Source organism: Chiloscyllium plagiosum, chromosome 4 (assembly GCF_004010195.1).
Source record: "Chiloscyllium plagiosum isolate BGI_BamShark_2017 chromosome 4, ASM401019v2, whole genome shotgun sequence".
Taxonomy (NCBI): domain Eukaryota; kingdom Metazoa; phylum Chordata; class Chondrichthyes; order Orectolobiformes; family Hemiscylliidae; genus Chiloscyllium; species Chiloscyllium plagiosum.
In genome coordinates, this window is record NC_057713.1 from 35,820,004 (window position 1) to 35,839,069 (window position 19,066).

The 19,066-nt window shown below is 41.6% G+C and overlaps 1 protein-coding gene across 2 annotated transcripts in view; it reads right to left on the reverse strand.

Annotated features, from left to right (window-relative positions):
- LOC122548950 overlaps nt 1-19,066 on the reverse strand; it is a 63,216-nt gene that overhangs the window by 15,036 nt on the left and 29,114 nt on the right. For both annotated transcript variants that reach the window (XM_043687960.1, XM_043687961.1), the window contains exons 2-4: nt 10,532-18,877; nt 6,482-6,766; nt 3,498-3,583 (exon numbers count right to left, since the gene is read on the reverse strand). In XM_043687960.1, coding sequence (XP_043543895.1) covers nt 3,498-3,583; nt 6,482-6,766; nt 10,532-18,877 — 8,717 coding nt within the window. The remainder of the gene's footprint in view (nt 1-3,497; nt 3,584-6,481; nt 6,767-10,531; nt 18,878-19,066) is intronic.

The window sequence follows — 19,066 nt, forward strand, 5'->3', positions numbered from 1 at the left end:
TGAACAAAGAGACCTTAGAGTGCAGGTTCATAGCTCCTTGAAAGTGGAGTCACAGGTAGATAGGATAGTGAAGGAGGAGTTTGGTATGCCTTCCTTTATTGGTCAGAGTATTGAGTACAGGAGTTGGGAGGTCATGTTGCGGCTGTACAGGACATTGGTTAGACCACTGTTGGAATATTGCGTGCAATTCTGGTCTCCTTCCTATCGGAAAGATGTTGTGAAACTTGAAAGGGTTCAGAAAAGATTTACAAGGATGTTGCCAGGATTGGAGGATTTGAGCTATGGGAAGAGGCTGAATAGGCTGGGGCTGTTTTCCCTGCAGCGTCGGAGGCTGAGGGGTGACCTTATAGATGTTTACAAAATTATGAGGGGCATGGATAGGATAAATAGACAAAGTCTTTTCCCTGGGGTTGGGGAGACTAGAACTAGAGGGCATAGTTTCGGGTGAGAGGGGAAAGATATAAAAGAGACCTAAGGGGCAACTTTTTCACGCAGAGGGTGGTACGTGTGTGGAATTAGCTGCCAGAGGATATGGTGGAGGCTGAGACAATTGTAACATTTAAGAGGCATTTGGATGGGTATATGAAATAGGAAGGGTTTGGAGAGATATGGGCCAGGTGCTGGCAGGTGGGACTAGATTGGGTTGGGATGTCTGGTCGGCATGGACAGGTTGGACCGAAAGGTCTGTTTCTATGCTGTACATCTCTATGACATTTTTGCCAGTCGGATGTCCAAAACGTGGTCTGTGCACTTCAAACCTGGCAGAAGTTCGAAATCAGTCAGACCTCTTTGGAGAGGTATAATCACCTTTTTGGAGAAGCATAATAACCATTTCAAAAATTGTCCCAGAGCGTCTTTGGGAGTGGTCAAGCACTCCTTGGCATTGTTAACAGTAGATCTGATTGTGTGTAAAAAGCATACAAAATCAATAGAATGGTCAAACGCTCTGGAACGGTCAAACGGTGCCAACAATTCATCAAAATCTCCCAAGTCTACTTTTTTTAAAAAAATCATTGTGCTCTTTCATTCTCTCTGTTGATATAGGCAGGAGCATTATCAATATAGGATTAGTGTTGCCTGAATGATTTCATAATCTATTGTCACACAGTCAGGTGCTTGTCAGTTCATAGTTTGATAGCTCCAAGTGCTTATAAAGTCTTAGAAGCATGACTATGTATAAAAGACTTTAAAACAAGTAGTATTAAGTAGTTGCAGAAAGTCAAGCATAGCAAATAGGATTAGATAAAAAACAAATTACTGCGGATGCTGGAATCTGAAACCAAAAGAAAAAATGCTGGAAAATCTCAACAGGTCTGGCAGCATCTGTAAGGAGAGAAAAGAGCTGACGTTTCGAGTCTAACTGACCCTTTGTCAAAGCTAAAAAAAAAGGGAGAAATAGGGAGGTATTTATACTAGGCTGAGAGAAGGGGAGTCATGGCTCTCGAAGCAAAGGTAGCAATTAAGAGATGATAATGACAGTGCATAGAGAGATTAGGAGCTGTGAATGACCTAGGCTGAAGCCAGTGCTGTGTGACAAAATATGTGGGGGATGAGGGGAAATGGGTGAAGCAGAGGCAAAATGGAAAACAGGGGAGAAGGGTAGCAAAGGGGGAAAGAAGAGAGGAAAAAGGTGATGAGAGAGTGGGGAGCGAGAGAAAGAGAGACAAGAAATAAGAGGTACAGAACAGTGAAAAAAAATTTTTAAAAAAAGGTAGATGAAATAAAATTACAGAGCAGAATGAAAACAGAGGGGTCAAGATAGGATAATCATCTGAAGTTGTTGAATTCAATGTTGAGACCGGCAGGTTGTAACGGGCCTAGTCGGAAGATGAGATGCTGTTCCTCCAGTTTGCGTTGAGCTTCACTGGAACATTGCAGCAGGCCAAGGCAGACATGTGGGCATGGGAGCAGGATTGTATTGAAGTGGCAAGCCATGGGAAGGTCCGGGACCTGATTGCGTACAGACCGAAGGTGCTCAGCAAAGTGATCACCCAGTTGGCGTTTTGTTTCTCCGACATAGAGGAGACCACATTGGAGCAACGAATGCAATAGACCAAATTGAAAGAGGTACAAGTGAAACGCTTAGTATCAATTAGAGAGTGTTTATTTTAAATAGTGAATTCATAATCTCAGTCTTGAGGTCTGCCATAGAAGATACAGGGTGAATTGACATGGAGGTTGGAAGAGCATAGGAGAGTAGGTGAAGGGGAATGGTTTTAAATGGGTTGATATTATATTTGCAAAGGGCTATAAAGGGGGATTGGTAGAGGAGCCTAGGTTCTCAGAGGGTGTGATGGTCCATAGGGGTGAGTGGAGATATGAGTTAACACTGGTTGGCATAGATGTAACCCAGGGAGTGAGGGAGGGTGGTGTATAAGTTCTGAAAAACTATTCTTAATGATTTATTCTTTTACTCAGTGCTGAGGCACCTAGTTGAACCTCTTCCACAGCCTGCCATCACAGTCCATGGTGAAGGGGGAGCACAACATCAGCTAATACCAACCTCACACAAACAAAACAAACTTTCAAGCACTTCTGCACCCCCCCTAAACAGAACCAGGAACTGTCCTGACCTGGCATCAAACATTTAGACCATTGTGTCAGGCTTGCAATAACATAAACAGTGTGCAGTACAGAATGGAAAATAATCACAATTCACATTAAAAAAGGTCTATAACAAGCCTGTAAATGCTGGTTATAGTGTGTCAAATAGCCATTTTGAATGAGGAGATGCAGCAGCACCAAGTCATCGTCCCTATCTCAGCTCTGAAAAAATGACAAGTTTCACGACAAAGACCTTCACAAATCAACAGAAAGAACAAGGGAGCATTTGACCAAGCATGCTAAGAGTAGTTGTTATCACCTCACCTCGAGAGTTCAGTCTCTTGTCCACATTTGGACCAAGACTACAATGTGGTCAGCAGCCGAGTGGCCTTGATGCAGGCCAAACAGACTATCAGTTACCGCTGAACAAGTGCCACCTGATACCACAGTAGATTACACCATCCATCATTTCACTATGATTTTCTCCATGCATTTTAATTGCTAAAATATCTTCAGAAAACATCATTCTGTTGAACAAGTCAACTTAATGCAAATATAAGGATCACTTCAATCAAAGTATGAACTGTAAACCCATCTCTACTGGGACTTCCATAAATTAGAACCTTTGCAGCCAAAAGATTAAAGGGATAAAACTGGACTAGACTTGACTCCACAGGATCAAGTAATCATCTAATTCTATCAGCCACTGTTGACTATTCAAAATATCTGTAGGTTGTCATGATTTTGCACAATAATGATTATAAGCACACTTAGAATTCCTCAAAAGATTTGTGCATGAAATGGCTGCTCCCTGGATCCATGCTGCAATTTTCATGGTTGAGGGTTAAACTTCAGCATGAGAACCCAGGCTAGAAGTCAAGACTCCACTCATATTACATCGTAGACTCTTGAGCTGTCAACTGCCAGTGCTATTCAGAAAACTTTTCACAAACCTGTTCCTGTCCAGCTATTGGCACAGGGACCACAGGCTCCTCAAGTTCGGGTACTGAGTCATCACTGTCTGATTCATTGCAAGACCCTGGTAACACAAAGCAGCAGCATTAGCAAGGCAAACTCACTTTTAAAGGCACATCAAAAATATTCATGGAATGAAAAAAAAAAAACAGAATCCACTGAATTGCTCCAGAAGAGGATATATTTGAACATTTATCAGTGCCTCAGCCAACCTCTATTGCCATGGATTGCTAGCTCTCTGAAGACAAGGAATGGAGTCATTTGTTCAGCACTCCACCAACTGCAATATCATAAAGGTCTCCTTCAATGATCTCACAATGGTATTTATTTACTCAAATTTCTTTTCTCAACTCTTCCTCTGTACTCTTTCACGTTCTTTTTATAATTAGTTTCTTCTTACAACTCAGCTTCAATATCCAGAATGGATGCATCTAACAAAATCCTTGAACTTCTAGAAACAGTAGGGAATGGGACTAAGCCAATCAACCCCTTGAGCCTACCTCAAATCTGACTATTTGCCTTTGTTTCATATATCCTGGCACTTTTAGCCAACAAACATTTATCAATCTTGATCTTAAGAGATATGGTAAGAATTTTTAGAGAAGATAAGCAGACATGTTTATTGAGAGAATTACAGTAGACAGGCTTATGAAGCTGAAGACACAAAAGGTGGAACCATCAAATAGGCAGGGTTAGCAGTGACATGGACCTGTAGTCAGGAGCTTATCTTACAGTCAAGCATGGTGGTAGCTCTCAAAATGGTGGTTCACGAATGCTGACTTTCACTAATCTCTCCAAGGGCAGGGAGTGGTAGGGATCATTCACAAGAGTGGGAAACAAATGGAAGGATTGGAAAAGAAAGACCTGTCTGCTTTTATATAAATGAGAATTAATCCTGACAGTGTCGGGTCTCAAACCTAGCGTCCACTCAGCATTCACGGTGACAATGCCCTGTTGGTTTTCACAGAGTCTCGCATTTGCCTTCCACCTCCAACTTCCAAAAGGTGCAAACCAGTCAACCTGTGATACCAGCATGCATTCAATTTGGACTGATGGAGTGAGCAAGTACCATCATGAAACAAGCTGGCTCAGTTAGTATATCCAGCATTTCCACTTCATGTTAATCTCTTGTGTTGACTCTTTTGTTTTCATGGTTGGTTTGACTAATTTGAAATTTTCCACTACATGTTGCAATATTTCATATTTCTCAGATGATTAAATAACACTAAGAAACTGCATGGGCTGGCTATGTGCAGATCTGTAAACATTTATTTGATTGAATACTTCATAACAGAACTGAGGAGACTTGCCTGTTTCAAGGAAGAGACTTTTTCCAAATTAAAATAATAACCTACTTTAAGCCTGCTGAATATCTAAATATAGAGTGTCTGTTGTAAATACAGAGTTAGTAAATAGCTGTTGCAGTAGATGCAGCCTAAGAACTGATTGAGTAGGTTATGCCATTAACGGGCACTCTTTAATCACATTAAAAACCAGTCATTACTCACTGCTACGTTCACAGTCACACATAGTTTTCTCTGGTCTGTCTCACCAATGTCTACATCAGTATAATTGCTATTCTAAGCAAACAATAATTTTCTTAAAGGCAATATTAAAGCACTATATGCACATGCAATGCTTTCATATTATGAACACTACAGCCTGTTACAATTTAGCTTGGGGTTGATAAATAGTCCATTTGAAAGAGAATCCTTCAATGAAAAACTGTTTATGAAGTACTGTAATTTGACACCAAAATAGTGTACTATCTGATTCAGATTTGCAAGGAAGAGGAATTGGGTGACAGTTTGCAACAGAGAAGGAGGACCTAGATAGCCCCAGCTGCAAATTAAATCCTGGTTACAAACACGACTCCACCAATGAAAGCTCATCCTGCCAAAATCTCTTTTCCAAATGTTGGATCACTTGAGTGAAGCTTGCCCTGATAGCTGCTTGAACAGGATTTTCTCCTGTGCTCCCCGATTCTAGTCTCCTTGGAGTACTGATGTCCTGGAACAGAGATGCCCTGGAGCCATCCAAGATTAGCCACCTCCTTTCTAGGCTAGAGAGCCCACATCTCTGCAGTGCTTTCTCAGTGTAGCTCAGACTTTTGAAATCAGCGTGATGACTGGAAACACTATCGCAAATGAAATGTGAAGTACATTTAACTGTGACATGATCAACTGGCCCAGAAACATACGACCTTTGCAGGATGTTTGGGAGTGGTATATATTAAGTGTCAAATCTAGTTTCATCCCAGCTCCCTTTCTCAAACACACCACTAATACTGAATATCAGACTCCAACTTAGGAGTGCCAAAAATAACAACAAACTAGAAAGCAGATTCACCATATGACATCAATTTCAGCCAGTAAACCTTGCCAATGTTTCTATAAGTCAAACTGGTAAGTGGCCTTTCAGCTATTGAATTCCAACTGCTGGTCCCAACAAAGCTGCCGGTCTGTAGTACTTGATAAAAAAAACATGTTGCATCAGCTGTCCGGCCTGGAATCCAGAGTACAAAATGGTCAGTGGATGGAGAGATTACAATTTTCTTTTTTAAAAAAGCCTACTGAGCAGCTTGCACCTGTCCAAATTAAACAGTGCCCTGGTTTGACAATTCTTCATTCCCAACACTGAAAACAATCTGGAACTGTTTACATGGCCGTGCTGAGGTAGGGCACAAGTCCCAGCATAGATTCTCCCTCATCAGCAAACCTAGACCACTGTCCTCTGACGTATTCCCAAAAGAATCTCCCAGTTATTATACCGTGACTTAAAACAAAAGTACTCTCCGGATGTGGGCATCAATGACAAGATCAACATTTATTGCCCATTCCTAATTACATTGAAATGTGATACAAATCCGATTAGATATTTCAGAAGGCAAACTGAGTCAGTTAAAACTGGGGGAACTGGAATCACAAACAGAAGGTAACCTCCTCAGAAGGTTACTTGTTACCTTTGGAGACAGAGACAGTCTCATGTATCCTTTGCCTCTTTGGGATCTGGGCATCACTGGATTCTGTTTTAATAGTGCCTTTCTGGGCAGAGATCTTGCTCCTGCCATCTCTCAGTGGGATTGGGAACGGCAGCTCACTCTCACTGGAAGAACTCGAATCTGACGGGCTAAAAGCATGATGTATCCTGCGATCGGGCTCAACATCAGAGAACCTTGCTTCAGCCTGGACAGAGTGAAGATGGTCAATCCTGCGGCACTGTTCCAGCTGTGCAGACATCTGCAAGGCTACCAAAAAAAACCTGTTTTCACAATTTTGCTAAAAGGAACATTTTAATTACAACTTAGACTGATTTACTTTTTAATATCAAGAAAGCAATGTAAAATGTCACAGGCCACAGCTCCACCAAGTAGAACAGAGAAGGTGGTGAGAAGTGTTTTGAAACTGTTCTAAATTTTCCTCATTTAAAAAGTCTATGAAATATTTATGGTGTCTTCACTCCAGCTCTTGAAAGTTTAACACCTGAACCATGCTTGTTCCTCGCTGGCTTCTCCAATTTCAAATTGGTAAGCCTGGATATTTGGAAAAGGCTACACTTTGAGGTTTGTAGGGAGCTATTTAGTGGAGCAACAAATTGAAATTAAATGCAAAACAGCAAGAACCTCAATTTAAAATGCAGTCTACATTTGCCTCAGTCGAAACGCGTTCAAATCTCACCCCAGAGACTGGCATTCCAGTGAGGGAGTACCACACTAATCGGGAGGAGATTATTCCATAACATTACGCAGGGGAGAATTCATCTGCTGCTCTTCAACGTCTGAATCAATAGGTATCCCTTGTTCATAGTGAACAATGAGAAGACTGAAAATACTTTTCTGGCTCCAAAACATTGAGAATATCCTTAAATATAATATATAAATGTATAAACAAAACATTGTGAATGCTGGAAATGTTGAGTTGGTTGGGCCTGTGCTCATTACAGATTAGAAGAATGAGGGGTTAAATCTTATTGACACAAAATTCTGAAAAGGCTTGTCCGAGTAGATACTGAAAGGATGTTTCAGAACCGGAGGTAGAATTTCCAATTCAAGGAGATCCCATTTAAAGATAGAAAGCAGGAATTTCTCCTCTCAGGAGGATTAGTCGTTGTAGGAATTCTCTTCCACAGAGTGGTGGAAGCTGGGTCACTGAATATATTCAAGGCTGAAGCAGACAATCCTGATCAACCAGTGAGTCAAGCGTTATAGCAGACAGACAGGACAGTGGAGTGGAGGCCACAGACAGAATCAATGACGATCTTGCTGGATGATAGAGATTGCTTAATGGCAGAATAGACTACACCTTTCCTATTGTTTGTTGTCTTATTGCAAAAGATTCATTCAATAACTGATATGAAGAAAACAGATGGTGCTGGATACAGCAAAGGCATGATAACATTCCATTTGTAGCACTATGCTCCAGACCTCGTGACAAACTACTTCAATAGTTACAACACTGGTACCTAACTACCAGTGTGGAAACATGGCATTGATATGTTCTGCCCACAAGAACAGAACAATTCTAATCCAGTCAATTGCAATCCATCAGCTCAATCTCAAAGTAATGGAAGGGATCATTGACTAACAAACAGCTTTTATACAACAATAATCTGCTCACTGATGTTCAGTTTGGGTTCCGCTCAGACCACTTAGCTCCCAACCTCATTGAAGCCTTGGTCAAAATCTGGACAAGTGAGCCATTTCTAGAGATATGAGATCACACAGACTGCCCTTGACATCAAAATAACATTTGATCAAATGTGACAAAGACCCTAAACAAAACTGGAGTCAATGGGAATTCAAGGGAAAACTTTACTTGTTTGGAGTTATACCTATCAATGGAAGATGTCGTTAGAGGCCAATCATCTAGCCCCAGGGAATCACTGCACAAGTTCCTCAGGATAATGCCTTAGGTTCAACCATCTTCAGCTGCTTCATCCAATACCAAAAGGTCGGAAGTGGGGTTGTTCACTCACTAACAATTGTACAATGTCCAGCACCATTTGAGACTAAGATATTGAAGTAGTCTGGTGTTCCTCTCCAAGTTGCACATAATCCTGCCTTGGAACTATATTCAACTGTGATGGGTCAAAATCCTGGAACTCCCCCCCCACCCCAGATCAGCACTGTGGATGTATCTACACCACAGTTCAGCAGTTCAAAAAGGCAGCTCAGCACCACCTTCTGAAGGGCAATTTGGGATGAACGATAAAAATTGGTCTTGTTAATAAAGTCTAAATGCAAAGAATTGGTTTTAAAAACAAACACAGAAATTAAGATTTTCATGGGGCAGGGGAGTGGGCAGACGATGTCACAACTGAAAATTGATAAAAATTTAAGCTAGAAAATCTAGACATACACACACTCTAGGTTGTAGAAATTCAGAATTCACCTCCCAAAAAATGTTGTGCATGCTAGGCAAGGAACGTGGAGCAAAAAGGGGGTAAAGGAAGTTGAAGTTGAAATACCAAATGAGTCATAATCTAACTAAATGGCAAAAAAGTGACTCAAAAGAGTGAACTCAGCACTCTACATCCTTGCCCATACTAAAGTTCCTCCCTCACCCATTATTGCAGTACTCTATACAGATGAACTGCAGAAGGGGTCAGGGGATTGGCAAGGAAAGCTGTCATTTTGTGTAATGCTCTTTCCACGGCTGAATAAATAAGTTCAATAATAAAGGCACTTATCAGAATAGGTCTATGGTCTTGAGAGCCAATGAAATATTTCCGAAGTGTTTTTTTTTCAAAAGAAAGCATATACATTCACCCAAGGACATGGGCATGCACACTGGTTAAGCTGGCACCTATTGCCCATATCTTGTTGCCCTTGATAACCTGTTGCTTTCTCACCCAAAGCCACAACTTCAAAGCTCAAACTCTTCATGACTTATCACCCACTGGTGGACTTTCAGTTGTAACAGTTTGTGTTGAGAAAGTTTCTCGGTTCTGATATCCTTCTTGAATTCTGCAATCCATTTGGTACATACCCATAATGCCATTAGGGAGGGAACTCCAGGATTTTGACTCAGTGACACTGAAGGAACAGTGATATGTTTCCAAATCAGGATAGTGGGTGGTATGGAGAGGAACTTGTAGGTGATGGTAATCCCAGGTATCTGTTTCCCTTATCCTTCTAGATGGAAGTTGTTGGAAGTTTGGAAGGTGCTGTCTAACGATCTTAGGCAAATTTCGACGGTGCCTCTTGTAGATAGTACACACTGCTGCTAGTGAGTGTTAATGATTGCAATGTAAATGAAACAGTCATGATGCAATTCAGGGGTACACAAAATGGGGGCAAATTTTGGCATCACAAGCTCCAAGACAACAATAGCCACCCTGGAGCTCTAATGGAATTGTAACAGCTGCACACCCATTTTAACAGCCAGGCCCTGCTCTCAGGCCTCCATCAACCCTGTCACAATTTTCACTGAAGGGTCACAACTTATAAACAACAATTTGGATTGTCACAATTTTGAAAACATTTGAGATGCACCGATCTGATTAAATGACAGAATAGGGCTTGAGTGATGACAAATGTCCAACTTCTGTTTCTATTTCTGTGGCTTTACTTCTCAGTTCAAGTTTTATTCCAGTATTTGATACATGCCAGGAATTTGTACACTGAAAGCTCCCACAAAGAAAAAGTAAAATATTTCATGTTTTTAAAGGTGTTGGTTGAAGGTTAAATTTTAACCAAGATAAAGAAAAAAACATCCCTGCTCTTTTCCAAAGTATCATTTAAGTCCAGCAAATTGGGCAGATCGATTTAACGTCTTATTGTAAGGATGTAACCTCCAGCAGTGTAGTGCTCCCTTGATACTGCACTCAAGTACTGGTGTAGCACTTGAGCACACCTTTTTATACAAAGGTGAAAGTCATGTGAACCAAACTAACACATTGAAATAGAACAAAACTGTAAAAAGGGGTTAATATATTCTAGTATATGATGTTTAATCAATAAAAATTCAAACATATTTCAATTGTCATCTTAAACAGAACAGAAACTCCTTACCTGTTGTTTTCTCATCCATTTCCACTGCTTCGGACAGCTTAAACTCTCCATGACTCTTATCGCCTGCTAGTGGATTTTCAGTGGTAACAGCTTGCGTTGAGTAAGTATCTTGGTCCTGATGTCCTAAAGTCAGTTTACATGACGGGGAGGATGACACAGCAGAAAAGCAGTTGTTAGCCAGCTCAGGAGAGGTTGTGGCAGGAGCTTTATCTAAGGAGGGAAGGTCTAAAACCGAACAGATGGGCATTGGAGCAAAACCAAACTCTGTCATTGAAAATGTAGTAGGAATGTTACTCAATGTAACATGAGGACATGCAGGAGATTTATCTGGAGGTCTGCAAGATACATCAAGTAATGTATCAAATGTTGGTGTCTCTGCCCGTGAATGACCAATGGTGGCGAGATGCTCGGAATGATGTGAATTACCCAAATTTTTATCCTGAGTGTTGTTAACACTCACATCAAGCGAAGTGTGGTGATAAATGTCAACCTTTTCTTCTCCAGCATTACCCACTAGGCAGACAGGTATTTGATCTTGCAGTGGGGTCTCCACAGGTGCACTATTGTCTGTTTTGTTAGAATATAACTGTTCACTTTTCTGGGTGTCCACAGGAGCATCAGATATAGTTTGCTCTACATCGGAACTGGAATATGAATTTGCCGCTAAACCAGAAATATCATTGAATTGGCCAGTTACCAATCCTTCAGAATCCTGGCACTGAGATGAATTCAGACCATCAGGTGGACCTTGGTCTAACTTTCCATCTTCTAAATCTGTAGGTGCCTTCATAGACAACTCTCCCTGTACCACTATGCACTCCTGAATGGTATCTTGTGCCGTTTGACATAAAGAGATGGATGAATCTACCTGAACTGGCTCTGATGGAAGGATAGGATGGACACCAATCTCAGCACCCTCTGATCTGGAAATACCAGATGTTGAGACATTGGATTCATCAGTGGGAATATCAAGGTCAGCTTCTTGTGCAAATTCTGAAACCCCAAACAATGACATTACCTCAGAAACTTCCTCCACTTCTGAATTTGCTTCCTCAGCTAAATCATGGCTCCTTTCATTGAAATGGGAAGCCCAGGCTAAGTTTGACCCATCTGGTGTTTCACAAGTTGCATTTTCGTCAGGAGCATCTATGGTCACAATGCAATCATCAGAACTATCTTGTTCAAATAACTCCACAACATCATTTGTTGAATTTCTAGAAGCCTCCTCCAAACATTCATCGGTTATTCTTTGTGCAGTCTCTGACAATGTCAAGGCAGAAGAATTTGATTCTCTTTCAGAGACTGAGATCTCCAAATTATAGTAAGATTTTGATGCAGTTGTACAGATTTCCTGTTGATGACCATCTACTGTTGAAACTGGGTTCGAGAGCTCAGTTTGAGAATTGGTATCTCTTTGTTCTAAGTTTAAATCCTCTGCTGATCCAATGCTGGGACCTGGTGATATTGCAGAAAGTTCAGTTTGGCAGGAATCAATACTTGCTACAGATTCCAGAAGATCTGCATTAATGACTAGATCGTCTTCTGTTTCTGATACTGGATTTACAATCTTCAATTCACACCCATCATCTCTCAATGGGAGATCTGAGAGTTCAATTTTTCCATCGTTATTTATCGATGTTGCCTCTGCAACAACTTTGAATGTACTAACATCGCCACCTAGTGGAATGCTGATGGAACTTATCTGATCATCTCTCGGACTCTCATCCAGGTTCACCACATTCATATCATTTTCCAGCATTGAATCAGAATTACGATCAGTGACTTGCAAATCATCTATAGCCTTGTTTGCACTATCCCTCAATGTCAATTCGACCGTCTCAAGTTTATAAACATTACCGTCAGGTGAGCTGTTAGAGAACTCTATTTCATCAGCAAAATGATGAGATATGGACATATCCTCTATCCCCATATCACTTTGTGACCCATCAGTCAGCTTGTCGTCTTCACCTTCATAATCATTAACAACATCATCATTAATTCGTTCTGACACAATATCTATGATCTCCAAATTATTAGGTGCATCATCAAACAAATCCCTCTCTTCTCCTGGGAATGTGTCCAAGACTTCTGATTTACAAACCTCAGATCCAGGTAATATATCGGAGGGCTTGGTTTGATCTGTTGCTTCACTAGAATCACGTTGCAATAGGTTCCCGAACGTTGCCACCTGGGAACTATGATCTCTTGAAACCTCTGACAAGCTAGTTGAATTTTTTACAAGTGTTTCTGAGTATTCAGCAGCATCACAGATTTGTGAATCATCTAACATTTTGTCTTCACATATCACTGTATCATCAGCCTCTGATTTAGAAGCAATCCCTAACAGATCAGCATTGTCTCCTAGTCCACAGTTGGAGACCTTCAACTGATCTTCAGAATCCCCTTGCAGCTTATTTGTAGCTGCCATGGTAGGATCCACACACTCAGTGGTAATACCTGGAATGGCTAATTTGTCTACATCATCCCCTTCTAAAACATCTTCTGCCTTTCTAGTTGATTGAAAAGAATTATCTTCTGATGAAATATCGGAGACTTCATCTTTATCGTCTGTACATTTACAGACATCATCTTTTGGTAATATGGGAGGAACTTCTGCTTGACAATCATCATTTCCTGCCACTTTGTCTGCATTTTCTAATTTACCAGCATCATCCCCGCGTTGTAGGTTGGCAATTTCCAACTGTCCTCCAAAATCTTCAACTAGCATATCCAAGATCTCTAATTTGAGAGCATAATCTTCGGGTAATGCATTTGACACCTCCAATTTCTTGTCTTCGTTGAACATTGTCCCTACAACACTTGAATTAACAGAACAATCTTCTGAGTTACTGCTAGAGAGCTCGAACTGATCATCATCTTTTGGCACCTGGTTTAAGATTTTATCAACAATATCCCCTGGTTTTAAAAGACCTAATTGATTGGTATTATCTGGTAAGCTATCTAAAGACTCTGCTTGATCATTATTCGCTTCCTGCATTGTATCTAAATCTTTTAACTTACCAGCATCATTGTATTGTAGCACATCAGACGATTCCATTTTCCAATCAGTATCTGCCAGTAGAGAACCAGGAAGTTCATTTGAATTATCATCCCCTTCGGATAGAGCGTCGGAGTGTGTTAATGAAGGAGGGTCAGTTTCTGAAATAGAGGCTGTAGCCTTTAATTGGCCACCATAACTTCCAGTCTCAGTATCTGGAAGTGCTACAGAATCAATACATTCTTGTGATGAGGAGAAATTTCTTGATAAAGGATCTGAACTTAAATCAGGATCAGAGGAGTTGGATTGATCGCTGCCACCTTTGGCTTCTATTTCAATGTGTTCTTGGTTGGCACTGGGATGAGCTGTACTGTCTCCTATTCCAACTTCAATCTGTTGACTTCCAAATTCTTGATTTGGTTTCTCCAACAATGGTTCAGAGTACCTAGACTCAGTGTCACTGACCAACTGCTGAGATAAACCTGCATTACTTTTTGTACTTTCTAATAAAGTCATGTCCTGTTGAGCACTTTCTTGTAAAGGAGGGTCGGTCTCACTGGTAGGATTATAAATTTCCAAGGCTTTTGTCAATTCAGGATCTTGAACGGAGGGCACATGCTCAGATAAATCGGACTCACTGCTCAGGTCATAATCTTCTGTTTCTGAAGAGGAACTCCTCAAGAATGAAGGTATTGGCTCACTTGCAAAATCTTCCAAGGTTTCCTTCATTGAACTGTCTAATGGAACGATATTCATCACTTCCTGGTCTATGTTGTGAGGCTCATTACGCTGCTCCACCAGATTATTCCCCTCCAGGTTCATTTTTGATGCTCCAGCTATCTGCTCAGGACTTGCCAAATGTGAAAGGTTATTCAGTCCTGTATTTGTTGAGGAGTGGTCTATACCAGATAAGGAGAGAGATTCTTGTGTGGCTGACTCAATGTTTTCACCAAAGCTTTCAACATTGGTTGCATAGTCAGGCAATGGCATAACCCTGAATCCCAAAGCAATGATGCTTTTACACCCAATGGTTGGTCCACCTTCAGGTGATATTTCCGTAACAACTTCAGTCATCTCTGTGCATGAAGAATCAAATGGCTCTTGGACTATATTATCCTCCAAGGAGGATAGTTTGGAAGGAGACAGTGGCCTGAGCTCTTTTCCATGATTAATTATACTTTGTGATCCACTGAGAGAAGATGACACAACTGTGTTTGCATTTTCTGCATCTGCTTGGAAAGAACTGACAAAGGAAGATTTTTCAGTGTCTTCAAGAGTTAGGTCATCACAAGTGCATGGATTGTCAGCTTTCACAAAGACTGACATCAAACCTTCATTGATATTGTCATTAACACTAGAAGAATCTGCAGCTTTCCCAAGGACATATTGACTAACATCACATGACTGTTGGGCAGGATAGACAGAGTTGTTGCTTTCAGAATTTGATTCACTTGAGCTGACAATTGGCAAGTCAGCATCATCAGGCAGATCAACAGGCAAATTTAATGGCATTTCAACATTGGGCCCTTTGTTCACGCCATCTTTAGACCACACACTGGCAACTTGATAGCGGTAATCATCAAACTTGTTCATACCTTCAGGCAAATTAGAAGCCAGTTCAAAGTCAAGTTCATCTCTAGCAATGTCCTGGGTGGGATTGGTATTTTTCAACTGGGAAGTGGAACTTGAACTTGCTTCTGTTGGTGTGGGCTCTTTTGTAATCTGCAATGTTGTTGTTGTTTCACCACAGCTCTCTGATTGTACCTGACCAAAGATGGGGAGCAATTCCACCTCTGGTGACTGCCTTTCGCTTGACTCCAAGTCATGAGTCATATCGTCAAAAGCTGACAATCCAGATGACAGATCTTCACTGTCCGAATCAGTTGAACACATCTCATTCTCTTCAACTTCAAGCATCATCTCAGGGAAAATGTCTTTTGCAAACCCAAACAATGATTTTTGCTCAGACAAATCTTGTGTACTGGGGGAGGGCTGGGAAACATATTTATCTTCAGATAATGGATCTGTTTGTATGGTACACGTCTGAGAGACTGTAACACATACTGAAGCTGGCTGCTGTGAGATTTCTGTAATTAATAGTGTTTCACCTTTACTGTCACGGTCTGTGCCCTCAGGTTCTTTCCTCCAAGTCTCTTGCGTTTTTATTTCAGCAGGAGATGGTTCCTTACCATCATCTGAATTAGATTTCTCAGTTTGCAAAGACGCCATTTCACATGTCATACTAGTGGCACAGTAGGTTTCATCTGGTCTAGAATCTGATGAGGAGGTTGAAGATGACATTTCCATCTCACTCTCGCTTCCTGAATCAACAGATTCACCTTTTGATCCTTCAATCTGTACGTCAGTAACTCCTGAGAACAGGACGTAGTGTTCTGGAGCAATTCTTTCATCTTCTCCCTCAAGAGATGCAGAAGCAGAAGATTCTGAAGTCGTATCTTGAAATGCAAAAGTCTCGTCAACTCCTGCAGTGATAGAGGTCTCCGATAGGGAGTAAAGATATGACACAGAACTGTCTTCTTCTTCATCTCCAACATCATAGTAACCATCAACATGATCATCATTTGCATTACCAACATCATCTTCAATATTTTCTAGTTCTGTCTCAGTTGAGGACACCTCAGACAGTGAAGTAACTTCAATAGACTCTGCTTCAAAAATAATGCTACCTCTAAATGACAGCAGTGTTGCAGGTACCATTCTCTCATTACCAACACCCACACCAATAGCTTCATTGGGGGACTGGAGTAACGTTGAAGTTCCCACTTCACAACAGCTTGCGAGGTCAGAGTCTTCAGATGAACAGCTAACTTGTGCGGAGCTGTAATTTCTACTGGGTGGTTGATCACTTGGAATGCAAAGCTCAGAAGTTAGTGGCACAGAGCTTTCAAGCTTATTGTCATCTACAAAAGAACTGTCATAATCAGAATTACGAAGAGCATTGGAAACCTTTCTGCATGACTCTTCCAACTGTAAAGTGGACTGAGATGAGATTGAAGTTTCAAGTTTTGAATCAAGTTCAGTATTTAATTCCATGCCTTTTTCTTCATTGCATGCATCAGCATAATCTTCAACAAGCTCCTCCGAAGAAGCAAGAGGAGCATAGTTAGTCAAATCTTCATATTGTTTACTATACTCATGCTGGTCCTCAGTAGAAAGCAAATTGTTACCTATTGTGCAAATTGTGCTATCCCCACTATGACTTGTATTTCCATCTTCCTGTAATAGGTTCTCAAAGTCTGAAGGCAGGCTCCTAGGTGTTGTTTCATAACAACTAACATTGTCATATGCTCCCATGGATATTGTGCTTTCTTCCTCAAGTGGATCCTGAACAGGTTCAGCCTGATAATGCCCTGTACTTTCACCAATTTCTGTGCTTACATTTGGCATACACAGCCCTTTTGGGTAATTTGCATTACTGGGTGCTACAGCTATTTCTCCCAGACCTGCTTCAGTCTTTTCATAATTTGACTCACCACGAGTGGAGCATCTGTACCCCCTACTATATTCTGACTCGGTGGTAGATGTTTCGTCAGATTCTCCACGCTTAGTGGTTGCAGAATTTTGTAATATTGTTTGTGAGCTCCTCAATCCCTGATTAAAGTTACAGTCTGTTGTGTAAGATTGTCGATTCATATCATTTCCCTCAATTAATCTTGGCCCAGCACTAGAAATATCTTGATTTTTAAGATGTTCACATTCTTGTCCATCTTCATCAGCATCATCATCATCATCTTCACAGGTTTCAAGATTTTCACTATCAAATGCTAAAGCAGCAAGATTATCTTGTGCTTCTGTAAGGCACCTTTCAGTTGATTCTTCCACAGAGGTCCAAGTTTCTTCTTCGATTATACCATAAGGAGAATCGTCAAGAGGCAACACCTGGTCAGATTGGTCTTCATTGAGTTCCTCTGCAAATGCAGATAATGATTCTACATAACACGCAGATACTTCCATTGTTTCGACCTCTGTCAGCAGGTTTGGGGAGCATGAGGGTGAAGTGTTTGGGGTGCCAGATGATGTCCAGCTACCTCCTTCTGCAGTTCTATAAGATCCTGAGGGTGAGGTTGGAGGAGAACAGATGCCTTCGCTGCCCTCACTCTCCAGGGCTTCAATGGGCTCTTCATTTAAGCTGAGCTTCGAGTAAGAAAAGTATTTTGGGGCACCACATGTTGTCTTTATTGGACTTGATGGTGCAGAGAAGAAGAGATCAGCATCAGTACTGCACACATTGTCCGCAGCACTGGGATACACAAGCAATTCTTTGGTGTGTCCTGAATAACACAGGGGAATAACAGTGTATCCGATGGTTGTTACTTGGTCCTGAGTTTGAGAAGGTTCAGTCTTTGTATTCTCAGCCCTCAATTCGGTCGGTAAGTGGAGATGATCAACAGGTTTAGGCAGCTCCGCCTTAGTGTCTGAAATGGCCCGATGTTCGAATGTTAGTGAAGTCTCATTACTGCTGTTTGCGAAGTTTGAAGAAAGGTCTGCCGAGGAAACGGTTTCCGCAGGAGAGATTGGTTTCTTGTTTTGCGTTTCAAGTGAATCGCGATCCGTTTCTACAATGGGGATATTTGCCTCAACAAGGGGCAACTGAACTGAGGTGTCTGTTTCTGAGTCGGATAGATCCTGATCTCCCTCCCTTTCCAAACCAGTTATTTCTCCCTCTCTGCCTACTTTGGTACTTAGCAGTTGCATGTCCCCATCTGGCTCCTCCCTAGACAGAGTGTCTGTCTCTGAAATGCTGCTCACCTCTGACTCTTCCAAGGACATGCCTGTGCTAGCCTCGGAACTATCTTGTCTTGCCTCTACAACTGGCTCGGTAGTGGTGGGCGGGCCATCCAATACATGCCTGCTTATTTCTCGAGCATCCACTTTGGATATCCCTGAGCTAACGTCTGCACTGAGGAGCTGTGCCCCATCAACAGTGCTGAGTACAAACACATCTGCCCTTTCATTATCCAGGTCCACTTTGTGCTGGGCACCTTGCCTTTCACTTTCTGAAAGACTTTCCTTGCTGCAAGATGCCGAAGGTGACTCAGGGTACGAGCTATCCGTGTCTGTGTCACAACTAGCTCCTTCAGGCTGAGGTCGGGTACCCTCATCAGTTGGGCTTTTCTCTCCAAGGCTGTCGGAAACGTCACTGCTGCAATCCAACGCTGGACCAGCAGATGGCAGCTCGCTCTGTTCCATCCCCATGTACCACGTCGAGCCACCAGAAAGTTGCATCAGGTACGAGGAGTCAGCTGTTGGGGAGGCCTGGGGTGAGGTTGGACCTTTAGGGGTGAGCATGCTGTGAGAAGAGCCACAGGAAACATCAGGGGAAATGTCTGCAGAATTGACAAAAGAAAACAAAAAATAAGCAGATGGATTGCAATCAGAACAGAACCAAAAGTAAATGGAGACAGGGAGAAACAAAAGAAAAGGTGAAGAGCAAAACAGTCAAGAATTAGTATTTCCATTAGATTGTTGTTCATTTCATAGAATCTTACAGTACAGCAGTCCATTTAGACATTCAG